Source organism: Juglans microcarpa x Juglans regia, chromosome 7S (genome assembly GCF_004785595.1).
Source record: "Juglans microcarpa x Juglans regia isolate MS1-56 chromosome 7S, Jm3101_v1.0, whole genome shotgun sequence".
NCBI lineage: Eukaryota > Viridiplantae > Streptophyta > Magnoliopsida > Fagales > Juglandaceae > Juglans > Juglans microcarpa x Juglans regia.
The window spans coordinates 16697684-16713483 of NC_054607.1; the positions used below are offsets into that span (position 1 = coordinate 16697684).

The 15800-nt window shown below is 36.7% G+C and overlaps 1 protein-coding gene across 2 annotated transcripts; it reads right to left on the reverse strand.

Moving 5' to 3' along the window:
• Positions 1 to 1589: 1589 nt before the first annotated feature.
• On the reverse strand, positions 1590 to 12253 carry LOC121241275 (U4/U6 small nuclear ribonucleoprotein Prp31 homolog). 2 transcript variants are annotated; one of them, XR_005935697.1, is made up of 10 exons: positions 12049 to 12253; positions 10397 to 10462; positions 10151 to 10288; positions 8887 to 9779; positions 8716 to 8786; positions 6076 to 6178; positions 4966 to 5041; positions 3262 to 3398; positions 2033 to 2089; positions 1590 to 1793 (listed from the first exon to the last, which is right to left on the reverse strand). XR_005935697.1 is itself a non-coding variant. In XM_041138976.1 (9 exons), the coding sequence occupies exons 1-8, from the start codon at positions 12049 to 12051 to the stop codon at positions 3291 to 3293; spliced, it is 1458 nt and encodes a 485-aa protein (XP_040994910.1). In that variant the 5' UTR covers positions 12052 to 12252; the 3' UTR covers positions 1590 to 1793; positions 3262 to 3290. The 2 variants fall into 2 exon arrangements, 1 of the variants encoding a protein (XP_040994910.1); XM_041138976.1 differs by lacking the exon at positions 2033 to 2089 and having other exon boundaries at positions 12049 to 12252.
• Positions 12254 to 15800: the final 3547 nt, after the last annotated feature.

Sequence of the window (15800 nt, forward strand, 5' to 3'; positions counted from 1 at the left end):
AAAAATTCATAAATAGGTTATGAAAAGAATTATGCATCAAAATATTTATGAAAAATCATAATTTTTTGCATCAAAAGATTTGTGAGAAATCATGATCATATGTGAGAAAACATGTATCACGGCATTTTATGAAAGATTACGATTTTATTTGAAATATATGATATGATAAGACACGATATGACAAGAAAGTATGATTATGATGAACAATGAATGTTAAGATACGTAAAGGCCTATATAATGATATGATAACAATACTATGTGTTATGGGTATATTGCATTGCTAGGTCATACATGCTAGTAGTGAACCCGATGTGTGTCTTCCTTATGTATGAATTCCACAACCTGTAGTCATGAGTGGAATCAGAATCTACTTAGATTCTTTAACCCTAACTCATGGAGGTCAACAGTCAGTACTGACCTATGACAAGTGAAAGACAAGTTAATGCATTGCATGTACAAGATCATGTTCATGTTATTTATATATGTAATTATGAGTATGCATATTTTTCAAGAACCCTATGTTTTATTATGTTTATTGTATGATATGTTCTTATTGAGTATACAACTCATTTTTGTATATTTTTATGATTTTAACCACCACAGGTAATGATCTTTATGAAAATGAGACTGCAGGACGTGACTTGGCCCAAGAAGATCAGACAGAGGCCTAGATAGTTTATGATAAACTCAATCTAATGATTTTCATTTATAAGTTCTTCATAAGCACACGAGACTATTGATTTTAACGAATGATTTCACAGAATCTTTTAGAAATTGAGTATTTTAAAAATTAATTTTATTAAGTTTAGGAATATTTTCTACCTGGCATTTCATTAAGAAGAAAAATTTTAAGTTAAAATGAGTAGCACACCAGTTCCTCCCCCAAATTTCAGGGTAGTGCAGCAAAAACATGGCTGATAAATATGCAAGTTGTTTGAACTCTTAACAAATTCCAAAGATAGAATTATTATAAGAATAAGGATATTGTAAAAATCCAATCCAATATTATTAAAAAAAATTTTAGATTTTTTTAATGGGCTAATATTATAAAAACCTAATTGAGGTGTGTTTGACAATTTTGAATAGGCCATATATTATGGTGGATTATTGAAATTTTATTGGACTCAATAATAGAATTAAAGCTATTTATTTGACAAATTAGGGTATATTTTAGAATTTAAAGTTGACCCATCGGATTATTATTATTTTACCAAATTGCCATTTAACACGTTGTCGAATAACCTTTTGCCGAATGGCATAAAAACACTTAACTTGAAATCTTAATGTCACCATTGTCCTTTATTTCTCAAAGTATTCTTTTAAGAAAAAAATTCTACATATCATCTCCACACCACACACCATGTGATTTGATATTTTTATCATTCTATATAAACACACATATTTACGGAAATTGGATGTGGAGCCTGCCATGCATTCTATGCGGTTACTGATTGATTGCAAACTTTCGGCAAACCTACTCCCACGACCCTTTATAGTTTGTCTCCCATTATTGAGAGACCTAACTTTCCATAAGATACCCACTATCTAGAACCAACATTTTAAAAATCCCTCTTCTATCATATTCCCATAAGCAAGATACAATCTCACAGTCAACCCTCCCCCCACCTGAAATCGATTCCTCGCGCATCAAACCACCATACCAAGCCACATATTTCCATCATCAACCACACAAGCAGCAAACAGAGGAACCAATCTTAGGAAGTACCAAGCACCACCAAGACCTCCACCATTGAAACCATTGTGCCCAAACATTTCATGCCTCGAATGTGCTCCTGCAGCAGTAATATCGAAAACGAAAGTTTACTAACTATTTCTGAACTAATATCTTGTTCACTAGTAGCTGAACAAAACGAGTTGTTAATGAAAAATCATCAGTCTCGTCCAACTAGTTCCACTCCATTTCTTAAAGCAAATGGAATCTCATTCCATATAAAGGAAATCGTGGTCGTGGATGTGGTAGAAAAAATTATTAGAATCAAAGAAAAGTTTCTCAAAGAGAAATGCTACACACCACCAAAAGTGGAACTACTGACCAAGCGAGATGAAAACAAAGGTTTGCAGAATAAGCCTGTAAAGAAATATGAAGATAAATGTCATGTGTTAATACTCCAGCCAATTTCAACTAGAACTAGACATAAATTTTTAGTGTATATCTCATTTAATGAATCGGATGTATAATAAATTTATTTATCTAAAAAATATTTTATTTCCAAGCCGGTGTGTAGAACACACTTAATAATGTATTTACTTGACACAATTTGATTTAGAAGATAAATTTTAAAATTTGAATATTACAAATCAAATCTTACCATTTAAATGATGTGGATGATGTGCGCTACACACTATCTTGAGAATAGAATAACTCTATTAAAAAATAAACTATCCTATATGTAGTTCGTTATAATTTATACCCCATTTAAATTACTTACAAATCGAAATATATTCAAATCATTCTCACATGTTGAAAACAAAAGTTAGAGTATCTTTCTAATCAATGCACAAATTTTCGGATTTTCAATATCGCTCTTTTTCACATTTCAGAGATAGCATGACAAAATAAAGCTCACGTCTACATAATGCATGTCAGAAAACATTTTCTCTATTTTGTATAGATTTCATGAGTAATGTAAATAAACGACTGAGGTTTTTTTTCTCAAGTTCTCATTTCATGACAAAACATGCAAAACCATCTTGAGAATAGAATAACTCTACTAAAAAATGCACCATCCTATATACAGATTACAGATCGTTATCATTTATACCTCATTTAAATTACTTACAAATGGATATGTTAATCTAGTACCGTTTGAATCTAATTCTAGTTGAAATTGGTTCGCAAACCGTGTCCTAATGCATCTCCCATTTGGAGATCATGTAAGATTTGACAATAGATAACAGTAGAAGCAATTAAAGCACACACTTACCAAGTTGCATTGTCTTTGTTTTTTTTCTTTTGGACGTGCATATGAGACAAACATATTTTTTACTACTTTCCAGGTTTAATTTATCAATGTTCAAGTTGTGGGGCTCCCATTTGATTGTAATGTAGAAGAAATTAGTGCTTATATAAGCAACCTTAATAACATGACCGTTGTCTAATTTAGAATAAGTTAGACAAACTCTAAAGAATCTTGATCGCTTGAGTTGAGTTCATGATTGAAGAGCTCTTAGTAAATTTTATATCAAAATATTCCCTGTTCTTTCCTAATCTAATTTGTAGAAATGCCATGTCAAGTGCACCTGGCAAGAAGAGATGAACACATGAAGATTCAGGTCCGCTTGATCTTTGAAAATGTTCCTGTCTCAGAAAAGTATGTGCTTTGAGTTCCACTGCCAAGTTGGTGTGCATGAGCCTGTGGATTTGATAGTTCTATCCCCTGTAGAGAGAAAATGGGGATTGATACCATTGACATGTTTCCGAGTCAAACAGATTAGCGACTACATAACAGAAAATAAAAATCAGTCTACTTTTTTTGTATAAAGCTTTTAGGTAGAAAAATGATTCCACATTAACAAAAGATTAAGCGACAGATTTAGTAGAGGAGAACTTGAGCATCTGCCAAGGAATGGACCATATATACATCTAAATTGCTTGCTCAAAAAATAAAGTTTGAGAAAATTTTCCCAGGTTTGCCCATTCACCACTGTAACACGGCCTAATTAGAAGACAAACTACCATGTCCAACAACAGCAATGATAACATCAAAAGAAAAAGATAGTGATCTTCACATAATCATCACCTACCTCTTCCTCATCTGTCTTAACTGTGGTATAAGCAAAGAAACAAGGAATGAACGAAGTCAATGCCAAGGTAAAGAAACGAGAATTGCAACAAGTATTGGAAGGGTTGACGATGAAGAGAATAAATCACACTGCGGCAGAAGAGAGTAAAGAAGACCCTACTGGGAGTGGGGGTGTGTGCGTGTTTGAGAGAGAGAGAGAGAGAGAGAGATGGCTCAAGGTGGGGAAGGGGAGAGGAGGAAGAGAGGGAGAGAGCCCGAGAGGGGAAGGGAAGGGAAGGGAAGGGAAGGGAAGGGAGGGAGAGAGCCAGAGCGTCCAAGCTTTTTCATGGGTTTGGTTATCATAGGTGGACAATCATTGATGGTATAAACACCAAGATAAAAAACAGTAGTGGGTGATAGATGGTGAATGTCAATATTGGTTAGGAAGAGAGAGAGAGAGAGAGAGAGGTGAGACACCCAAGTTTTTAGGTTCCTCCTTATCCATTACTACCATTTTCATGGGTTTGAAGATCGCAGGAGGAAATCCACTGAAAACATCGAGATAAATCAAGTGGTGTGCCATATATGTTGGATGTCCAACATTTTCAATTTTCTTCTTCGAGGTGCTGGCATTAAAACGGTGTGTTTTAGTAGGACAAGATTTTCAATTAGTAGAGCTTCTACCATCTTAGATTTTCAATTAGTCTACACCATGAACTGACCTGTGCCCAGTTCAAACCAACTGGAGAGGATCCCTCTAATTCAACCCCATAGAGATCTCCAGAGAAATTTTATTGGGCAGCTATAAATGCAATGGAGATCCACTTCATTCTATCTCTCTTCCACTCTAAGCCCAGAGTTCGGTTACGAACTAGAGATCCAAATCTAATTCAATCACAAACCGTTATACCATCTTCAAAAATAGAATTTTAATGGGGAGACAAAGAAAGTAAGCATGTCAAGAAACTTCATGTTTGTATCTCTTTTCCACTCTAAGCCCAGAGTTCGGTTAGCAACTCTGGGTATCCAAATCCAATTCAATCACAAACCGTTATATACCATCTTCGAAAATAGAACTTTAATGGGAGACAAAGTAAGCAAGCATGTCAAGGAACACTATCATGAGGTATGATCAATTTGTGCTTCTAAAATTCACTTCATGGTCAAGAAACTTGTACACTTCACAGACAGGGTTCATGGAGAGGTAAGAAGTAATACCAACCTGCACAGGGGTAAATGCTAAACTTGATGTCAATCCAGAGGAAGCACCACTGCTTCCGTAATTCTTTTCCTTAAACCTGAAAGCATTAGGTAGCCCATAGAGATTAAGAAGCAAAATTGATGTTGAGATTAGATGATAGAATGTTCAACTGAAATAGAAACGATAATCCAAGAGATACTACTACATCTACAAAAGGAAGAAATTACTATTAAGCTCATCAGGCTAGCAGCATGGCCAGAGAGTTGATGTAACAATAAAGCCCACCTTTTACACTATTTCAATCGCTCATAACACATGTTTGATTTCCACCATCCAATAGAACCTTATTGAGAGCATCCTCAATGGATTAGCTAAAAGCTAAATCCATTGAGTATTTAGCTATTAGAGAACAAAAAATGCTCACAATGGATTAGCTAAATTCTAAATATTTGGAATTTAGCTTTAGTAACTTTCAAAAGTTTTTCCAAATTTGAAGGTTCTTGTTGATACATCAAATACATTTTTTATCAATTATTTCTCACTCTATTTCTTTCTATCAACGTCCATCTTCATGTGCTGGCTAGGTTCATGTGCTGGGGGGGTTGGGTCAATCCAGGTTTGATGGTTGGGCTAGCGGGTAGAGTATAATTTTTTTAACCCATAATTTAATTAGAATATCATTACTAATTAACATATAATTGATAAAATAGTAAAATATAATATAATAAAATAAATTAATAATTAAAAAAATTAACTATTTTTTAATTATTAATTACTCATTACTTTATAATGAATAAATAGATAATCCAATGTGAAAATTTGATGTGAATAGACAAAGTCAAATTCATCTTATATTATTTTATTATTATATAATGAAAAAATAGCTATTCCAATGTGGAGACTTGTGAATGGAATAGCTAAAAGCCAAATTCTTCTTACATTCATAAAAAATGTCCTTTAGCTTTGGTTAATCCATTGAGGATGCTCTGAGATAATGGCAGCCTGGGCATGGTTTATTGACAGCTGGAATAATTGTTTAATTAAATTATGAAATCTCTTGCCTGGCTTTAATTATGCAAGTATGTGACATCTCTAGCCTACAGGAAGGGTGTGTTACAATTGAAAACTTACTTCTTAGCAACTTTTGCAGCAAGTTTGCTCTGACCAACTGATACACGTAGCTTGCCACTCCCAGCCTGACCGAGCATTCCATAACCCTCTCCCAGACCATCCCCTAGCATCGAGGAGCATAATACAGTAAGAAAGGAATATAAAAAAGGATATTGATAAACAGCAAAATAACCTCTGGTGTAACAAATGCAGACAGTATTTACAGATACCAAATGAAAATGATATAACAGTAGATACACCAGGAAATATGATAACAAGTAGAGATACATAAACAAGAGGTACAGAATTCAGGAACATATCATGAAAATGAACACTCCATATTGAGACATCAGGCATTTGTAGGGCTTGCATGCCATAATTATATTTTTGGGTTTAATTAGAGCAATTGCACATAATATTAAACCAAAATTTATAACATTTTGATTTAATATAAATTTTGGTTATAAATATTAAATTTATTTATTATTAATATGATATTCTCTCCGTACACTCAATTCCCATGACCGCACGCAACTCTATCTCCGGCGCTTCTCGTAGGAGTTAATCCCTCTTCTCCCTTTCCTCACTTTCTTTCTTGTCTCCAGCCCTTCTTCTTTTTAGAGTTGCTCTGATGGAGGGCAATAGGTATATAATGGTGGAATCAAGAACATTTGTTTTCTCGAATGAGGGTGGTTACAGATTCGCATTACCGAAAGTAGCATAAGGCTAGTTATGTTCATCTACTTAACTGGGACATCGGCTTTATGGGTGGCAAAAATGGTGGATGAATGCCTAGCCTCTTCTCGGCATGAAGGTTTTTTAAGAAAACTGAGGATGGGTAACGGTGTTCTCACCAATCAACGCCATGTCAACTCCAAGGGTTGTTTTTTTGCAACTGGAAGAGTTCAAGAATGGCAGGAGGAGGGGTTTACTGGCTATCCCTGAAGGTTTAAAGGGTAATGGATGGGAAGGTTTTGTGTATCTCCATAAACTGGATGCTGGCTCCAAAGCCCCTGTTTTTTAGAATAAAAACAGAGTGCATATTGAGTGTCACCAGATTGCAAGTGTTAGATGTGGGGGGGAGTCTGGTAGTGGGTTGAATGTGGTGAAGCCCCTCCATTCTAAAGGTGTCTCGTTTGCTTTGGTCTTGAGGTCTCTGGCGTGTCCTGCGACAGGGTGCAGCTCTATCATGGGGGTTGACACGGGTAAGGTGTTAGGGGGTGAAGGCACAAACGTGATCCATCTAAGGCCTATTGTCACCTAGTGCAGTCTGGCATGGGAGGTGGGAGGCTCTCTGGTAGGTGCTCAAGGGTGGGGGAAGTGGAAGGTGCCATGTGGGCTATCAGAGCTCAGTTGTCAGGATTCGTGGATCATAGAGGAGGTTAAGGAATTGATGAACAAAGTCGACATGGGCCTGGGCCTGGGCCTGAGCTTGGGTCGTGGGCCACCTGGCCCTACGGTGAAGCCTAAGCCTAACACAGCTTCAGCAGATGTAAGCCAAACAACTCCTGGGCCTGTAGATGGGTATGGGCTTGCGTTGAAAGGGCATGGCTCGAACACTGTTGGGCATGTGGGGCCGACTGAAAAGCCCATCCACATCCTAAGTGGTGGGCTAACTTGGGTCCCGTGAGCCTTCTATCTTGGGCACAACAACCGCAAGCCCGCTGGTGGTTGCTCCGGCCACCTCGCCGACGTCACAAAAAGGGTAGCTAGACCCCAATCAAATTCTCTCCTTGAGGGCTCTTTTGCTTTGTTTTGCGGCTGTCTCCAAACTTAAGGTGAATCTATCGAAATATGAAATGGTTCTTGTTGGCTTGGTTCATAACTTAGGTGAATTGGCTGCTACCATGGGCTGCAAGGTGTCATCCTTGCCTATGAAGTATCTTAGTCTTCCCTTGGGGACTCCTCATAAATCCAAGGCAATGTAGGATGGGATTATTGAAAAGATCAAAGGTAGATTGGCCGGTTGGAAGACAATTTATTTGTCCAGAGGTGGTAGAACCACCTTAATTAAGAGCACATTATCTAACCTCCCAACATACTTTCTATCTTTATTTCCCTTGCCTACAGGGGTAGCGAATAGACTGGAGAAGCTTTTTCATGATTTCTTGTGGGGAGGCTTAGAGGTTGAGAAAAAAATCCACCTGATTAAGTGGGATAAGATCTGCACCCCTTTGTCTTGTGGTGGTTTGGGGGTTAGAAAGTTGAGAAACTTCAATATTGCACTACTAGGGAAGTGGTTATGGTGGTACCATCGAGAAGGGGATGCTCTTTGGAGGAATGTTATTGATGTCAAATATGGGAGTATTTGGGGAGGTAGGTGCTCAAATGAAGTAAGAGGGACAATTGGTGTGGGAGGTTGGTCGAAGGATCCTTGTCCAACATTTAAATTCATACATTGTTACTTTAGGCTTCGGCTATTGTATTTAATGAGATTAGTTTTAATGACTTTTATGCTGTTTTCCACAGTGCTCAGCATGTAATTAGGTTCATCTCCTGCATACTTCTTGTGTACCCGGGCAAGGCCTAATTACGTGGATCAATAAATTCTTCTTACTTATCAAAAAAATAATAATTTATAACAATTTGCATCTTAGAAAATAATATAATTTCAAATCAGCAATTGCTTAACATTCAAATATGCTGTAGACAACAACATACCTAAAGAACTCTCTTCAGGTACACCAAATTGCATCCTATTTGCAAGTTTCCTCATGTCTGTTATTGCATATCTAGAGCATGAAATATGAGAAAAAGAATTACATAAAGTTTGATTCGTTTTAAAATCTGAAAAATAAATTAAGCTGAACAAAGAAATTAAAGAAGCACTACCTTTCCTTCATCTTCCTCAGTCGACGACCACCTCTCTTCTTTTTAGGCTCAGAATCAGGCACTGGAAGTGGTTTGGGTTGCTTTGCAGGAGGAGGCTCTTGCCACTTCTCAATTTTCTTACGGATCTCTTCCCGTAAGGCTCTTCCATTGTTCCCTGATGGATCTCCTCTTGTGGAATCTACTCTTGCTGCAAGTGTTGACTTGGAAGCCAAGAGCCGGCAAGCACGCATCCTCAGAGAAGGGGGTGTAGATTGAAATATCTCCGTTTGCTCAATATACCCTACACGAAATTGTGATGTTGCAGTGGAAAACCCAGCAAGGTTCTTTTTCTTAGCACCAAGAAGCTGAACATTACATGCAGGCATCTTAGCTAATGCAGCAAGACCACCAGCAGTCCCCATAAGTTTAGCTGCAACAGCACTCCCAACAATAGTAGAAAGATTTGGTGCAATATATCCCATTCGACTTTCTACAAAGTCAAGGACTTTTTTCTTTGCTGCATCTAGAGTAAGAGCTCGATCACATGCATCAATGGTCTTATCAAGAATTTCTTCAGGAAGAGGCTTGCCACTTGTGGTCGATGCTGTAACTGACACCACCATAATAATAGCTGACGGTAATAGCCCTTCCAGATCAACCAGGGTCAAATCCATTTCATTCCCAATTTTCTTAACAACGCGCGCATAATCAATTGGGTGATGCACAAGTGATTCAAGCTCCGGAAATTTCAACCTGTACTTGTCACGAATAAAATTGTGGATAATAATGATTTCATTCTCAATATCAACTGACAAAGCATTACAGTCCACAATCAGCTGATATTCAGGATCATCTTCCAAAACCATTCCAAGATTTGAGATATCAGAGCCTTTTTGGAGCGCGTCTTCCACTTTCTGCAAATCAAACACACTATCAACCATTACATCAAACTCAATACACATATCCACTGCAATGATCGAAGCATAGAGAACAGTAAAATTATAAACCTAACCCCGAAATAAAACTTAGCAAAAGCAAACAGAAGAACAAGACCAAAAAGAAAAGGAAAAAAAAAAAACAGAAGAGGAAGAAGAAAAAGACCACACTGGATCTCCCAAAGAAGAGAGATCTAAAACAATCATGTTCCACTGTAGAACTGATCATAATAAATTGATTAAGTAAAAGGAAGGAAAAAGAACATTAGAACAAACTCTGCAACATAAACATAAAAGCGCATGGCACATGTCATGGTCAAAATAGAAGCGCATGCTAGATATGGATTAACCTGCATAATATCAACATATCTCTGGGTTTTCTGCAATTTCGAAACACTATCCAGATCATCATAGTTAAGATTTTCTATGTCTGCCATTTCCCCATCAACATCTTCTTCCATATTTCCAGCATCGACATCTTCTTCCTCCTGCAAGAAGATAGAGCATATTTACACATGATGCCTAGGCTGAAAAACATTAATAAAAAACCTTCACAGAAGTCAACGATATGTAATTCACAGAACAAAAATACTCACAATAACAACAGCTTCATTGTCAGATAGTTCATCAAGGTCTGCAAGAAAAGAATCAGCCAGCGTTGCCTGCAATCAACCAACAATAAGTAAAAGATTGAAACTAAAATAAAGGTATCAATTACAAGTTTTAATAACAATTCTAAGTATCTTGGAATAAAAATGATAATTTTCAAAAGAAAGAAAACCTATTCATGTTCAAGGAGTCCCTGCATATTTATACAAGATTCTATGATAAAAAATCAAAAAAAAAGAGATCATCAATAGTCCTGTCTAATCACGCCAACTGATTTGCGACAAACCATAGTGAATGACGTTACCATATTCAGCAGCACTCCCTACCCCCCACACCCCAAAAAAGAAAAGAGAAAAAACCCAACCCACAAAAGAAAAATTAACATGGCATGCAATTGAAACATTGAACCTTTTATAAGCATTTCACTAATCACCATGTTTTGTACAAACTACCTTCTCAATTACACAGCATGGTACGCATGTTATTAACAGTGGAAAAACTACTTTAAGTGCACTGATAACCATAGAGCGACAGTCTTGGTAAAGAATCTATGCGAAAAAAACACGGACAATAACGGATGAAATTGCTTGAAAAGGTTTCAACCATATAAACCACACACTTGGACAAGAATATGGCATCTCCAACAGTCAGCCTATAACCAAATAGAAATTATTCTCAAGCTGTGCTGCTTACCAAATACACTGTCTGATCATACACTTATATCCCCACTCTTCAAATTCACCATGGAATTCTTCTTTTTTTAAAGGTAAAATAAAATTTTATTAATATTAAAAGAGTCGTAGCCCAGGAAGTATACGAAAAATACACCTAACAACAACTAGGAACTAGAAATGGATACAAGTAAATTACGAAAAACAATTTTCAAAACACTGGCCATTTCTCTCCATCCACATTCCACAAACACCACATTTTTTTAATAGGTAAACAAACACCACATAATACAAAGATAAGCATTTCCCCACAGTAGGGATTTAAATAATACCCCTAAGACCTCTCCAACACTAAAAAATATCCATCCCCCTTCTTGGCATAATCCATGCCAAAGATATCAACCCACAAGAACCTGGCCACCTTGCAATGTAATATAACAATGATTGAATACAACCGGAAGAGAAATTGCTTCCATCTCTTAAGGAAGCACAGCTGGTGTAGAAAAGGTTACGTATTGAAACGTTTCATAATCAAGGTTCTGGGCTAGAAAAATAATGGGTAACGATACCCTTACACCTGTTTTACTACTGTTCTACTACAAATGATTGAAGCCAGCTATTTTTTGTCCATTTGCTATTTGAATCTACATTAAAAATCCCAGAACATGTCCTTCTTGTATAATGTAGAAGAAAATAAATTCAATCAACCAAGGTAATCATGTAATTTAATTAAAAATAAATTCAATCATTGAGGCCATTCCACTCAATGATTTCTCTTCATAATAGCTCAGGAGTTCAAAACTTCATCCCCCTTTTTTTTCTGAGGGCCAGTCGAATAATGGACAACATTTTACAGATGGGTAGGGTCTGATTTCGAAGTCCAAATTCAATCAAAAATATCGTCTAATGAATCGTGGTTTAATGAAGCCATCATAGAGAGAGAGAGAGAGAGAGAGAGAGGGATAAACCATGGCTGATGGCAAGAGCCTAGAGGTGCTGCGAGCCTGCGACGGACCGGACCGAGATACTGAGGTGTTGCGAAGGACCAGACGATGACCTGTGGTGGGAGCTTGAAGCCTCGCACTGGAAGTGATGAATCTGGATTCTGGAAGGCTGCTTCTGGACGGTACAGAATAGGGTAGAAGAAAATAATTTTAGAGGTGACAAAAAAAAAAAAAAAAGGGGTAAACCGATAAATCGGACCGAACAGTTCGGTCCTGATTTAAATCGGTTCTATTTTTTTTTTTTTAAATTGGGAAATCAGTCTAATTTCGATTTTTATTTTTCTATCATCAGACCAAACCGCACCAAATTGGTTCATATAAATCTATATTTTTAATTTTTTATATTATATAAAATATTTTTATATGATTTTTTATATTATAGATAATTTTGATATCTAATTTATAAAATAATCTTGTATTATATGCTAAATTATTAATTAAAATAACATTAAAATTTAAAATCCAATATAAAAAAGTATATATTATCACTATAGCCTGTAGTATTAGTAATTATACTAATACGATATAATTATATATTATAATATACTATAATATATCATTATATTATATATTATAATATATGTAGCATATTATATATGTTATATATATAATATATCGAAAAAATTGGATCAAATCGGACCGAAACTAGAAGTACCGGATAAGAGGTGTAACTAGTGCGGTATTGGTTCTTCAAATCTCAAAATCGATGTATAGCAATTAAATTCTAAAATACGTCTAAAACCGAAACAAACTGGAATCACCCCTATTTAATTCATTGCAATTATTTACTTCAGAGTTTTGCTAATCATCATCCTACACACCAAACAGCACATTTATTTTTATTTTCTTTTTAATTTTTTAAATTTTTTTTGTTTTATTCTTCTTAAATTAATTGAATTCTTCTACTTATCATCTATATATAACACATTTGATAAGAGAAAAAAAAAAATTATGTGTGGTGTGAAGATTATGAATAGAATTTTTCTTTACTTCATTGTTCAGTTTTTCCTGTACTTCAAAATTATTTTTTAATCTATCTTACATTTTTTATATGATACTCACATTTGATGACGATGATTTTAAGAATTTCAGAACTCATCATACTTTTGGAGTGATTATGATGTTTTGCATATTTAGTTTTGAACTTGGGGTGTTGTAGAATAAGTTACTATAGGTGAACTTCATGATCATTTTCTTTATCCATAGCTCATTTGATTTAGACCTCATTTGTTTTCGCATATAAAATGAGATGAAATGAGATAAGTTGAGATAAAAGTTGAAAGTTAAATAATCAAATCAAAACTGGTAGTAATCAAATCAAAAGTATTTGAGGTGATATGGCGTGGTAGATATCTACACATTACTGAGAGGAGCTGGAGAGTTGTGAAAGGTATGAGCTTGGGGCTAGCCATGACACTCTAGTTGGCCAAAGTATTAGAGGATTGTTTGGAGGTTAAAAGAAGATAGTTTTATACTACTCATCAGGAGGGAAATAGGGGTTTCATTGCCCAGCGGTGTTCTAACACCCACGACTATTACATGGCACTGTTGGAATATAGAAGTGCTGGCCAAGGAAACTCCATTTTCATTCTAGAGGAGAGGGACGTCAAGAGATGGAGAAAGTTGGTGGGGGAGGTTGGAAGAGAGGGTGGACTTGTTCGTATGCCGTCGCTTGTAACAACGGTGGCTTTAAACCAAGGTTTTGAATATCATGTCATACCAGCTAATACGGCTAGTATTTACCGTGCCGGAATAGTAATGGGAGATAGGTGTTTCATATTGGGTCAAATACCGGCCATTTCAGTGTGTTTCGATCAATACTGGCCGGTTTTCGATTTTCGGTGTACTAGATTAAATTTTGTATTTTTGTATTTTCAGTATATTTTCGTAATTTTCACTTCAATTCTCATATCTGAATACTATTTTCTTAACTTTTTTTAATCTATTGTTCTTGAGAACTGAAAATCAAATCCCTACTCCTCTTTTTGTGATGAATATGAGTAATTCTGTTTTTTTAATAGTTGGATTGAGAACTTAGAACTATTATTGAGTCTTATAAATATGTGTTTTAACTTTTTAGGACTTGCATTGATGTTATCTTGAAATATAATTTATACATATATAATTAATTTATCTATATATAAACTATCTTGAAATGGTACCGATACCAAGATATTTTGTTCCAGTACTTTAACCGAAATGGTATTCAAAACTTTGCTTTAAACCCACCTCACATGTGATCGTACAGGAAGCCCCTCCAACAACCGCTGGCACTAGTGCCGTCCTGTGAACACGTTAGACTAGGAGAAAGGTTTGACACTTTAGCCAGCTTGAGAGGAGTTGTTGGTCCATTGAGGTCAGGTAGCATCGTTGGTTAAGTAGGTGCACAAAGACACGATGATGGTAGCAGGTGTGTTGTTGGCTTGGCAAAGGAGGTGGTGTATCATACTTTGAAGGATATGAAAAAAAAATAGAGAAACAAATTACAGGAAACTATGGAATGGCTTATACGGTGCGTTGAGGAGAACAAGGGGGCGAGCTTGGGCTTGGGCCATGGGCTGATTAAAGGAAGTGTAATGGGTGGCCATGTCACTGATGGTTCAGTCAGCAAAGATTCAATGGGCTAATCCAATGGCTTCAACTTGAGAATTTAAACAAAGGGAAGGCAAAGCAAGGCTCAAGCCCAGGTTTTGGGCCTCAGTCGGTGGGATAGATAAACACCAAAAGACGGAAGGCCCCATATGGAGAAGATAGAAATCGTGTGATCCAAGCTCATCGTCAAGTGGGTACCAGCAACGTCACCGAAGAAGACTCAGGTGGTCTTGCCGCAGGCGGAGGAAAGGGAGGATATGATGGTGGTGGAATTGACAGAAATGGTAATCTCGTTACCAAACACTGTGTTTCAAAGCCCCCTCACCGTCAGCCATCAATCCCCACACAGAGAGTCCACAGAAAGAACCGACGGGAAGCACTGATGAAGGAGGTGGCACTTCTAGTGGCATCTTTTCCGGCGGGTATGTTTGTGGTGGAAAAAGATGCCACTGGAAGCAGTGTGTGGACAGAAAGGGCCAAGGGGTAGCATAGATGAAAGGGAACTGGAGGTTGCAGTGGATGGGGGCATCGGGGGAGTTTTACAGATGCCAGACCTTGTGCTTGAATCTCCTTACTGGGAATGTTGGTCTTCTTTTGCTGAGGAGCAACATGGTTGTTGTTGACATCACAGTGGGCATCAAGGGAAGGGGTTGAGACAGACGAGGAGCCTATACTAGTGCAGGCTCTACCTCCGTGTCAGTATACTGTTTCAAACTAGGTTATGAATAAAGTGAAGAAAATCTAGCACTATGTGGGAATTGAGTGTGATGATTTTTAAGAACAATTTATGGCTTTGTTAACTACCATTGAAGATAGAAATATTCATAGCAAGAAATCTAGTTAAAAAAAAATAGCAGGAGCTCAAGAGACTAACTTGGTCTATTAATTATGAGGGTAGTTCAAGCAGAAAAAGATCCAAAGGGAGGGGTCGACATTTTCTATATGAAGCCTAAGATTATTTCCTAGAACGTCTGAGAGCTTAATCGGATTAATAAGCACCTGCGGATAAAAAATTTGCTCCGAGAGTGGAAGGCGGATATTGTGTGTTTGCAGGAAACCAAGATTGGAAAATAGTCCAAGGTCCATTATTAGAAGTTTGTGGAGCTGTTTGTATGTTAACTACA

What these genes read in the sequence shown, in the direction of transcription:
- LOC121241275 (XM_041138976.1), bottom strand. An exon ending in ACCTGAAGAGAGTTCTTTAG is followed by an intron (nt 6,179 to 8,715) that starts GTATGTTGTTGT and finishes CCTCGATGCTAG; the next exon opens with GGGATGGTCTGGGAGAGGGT. An exon ending in GCTGCAAAAGTTGCTAAGAA is followed by an intron (nt 5,042 to 6,075) that starts GTAAGTTTTCAA and finishes TAATGCTTTCAG; the next exon opens with GTTTAAGGAAAAGAATTACG.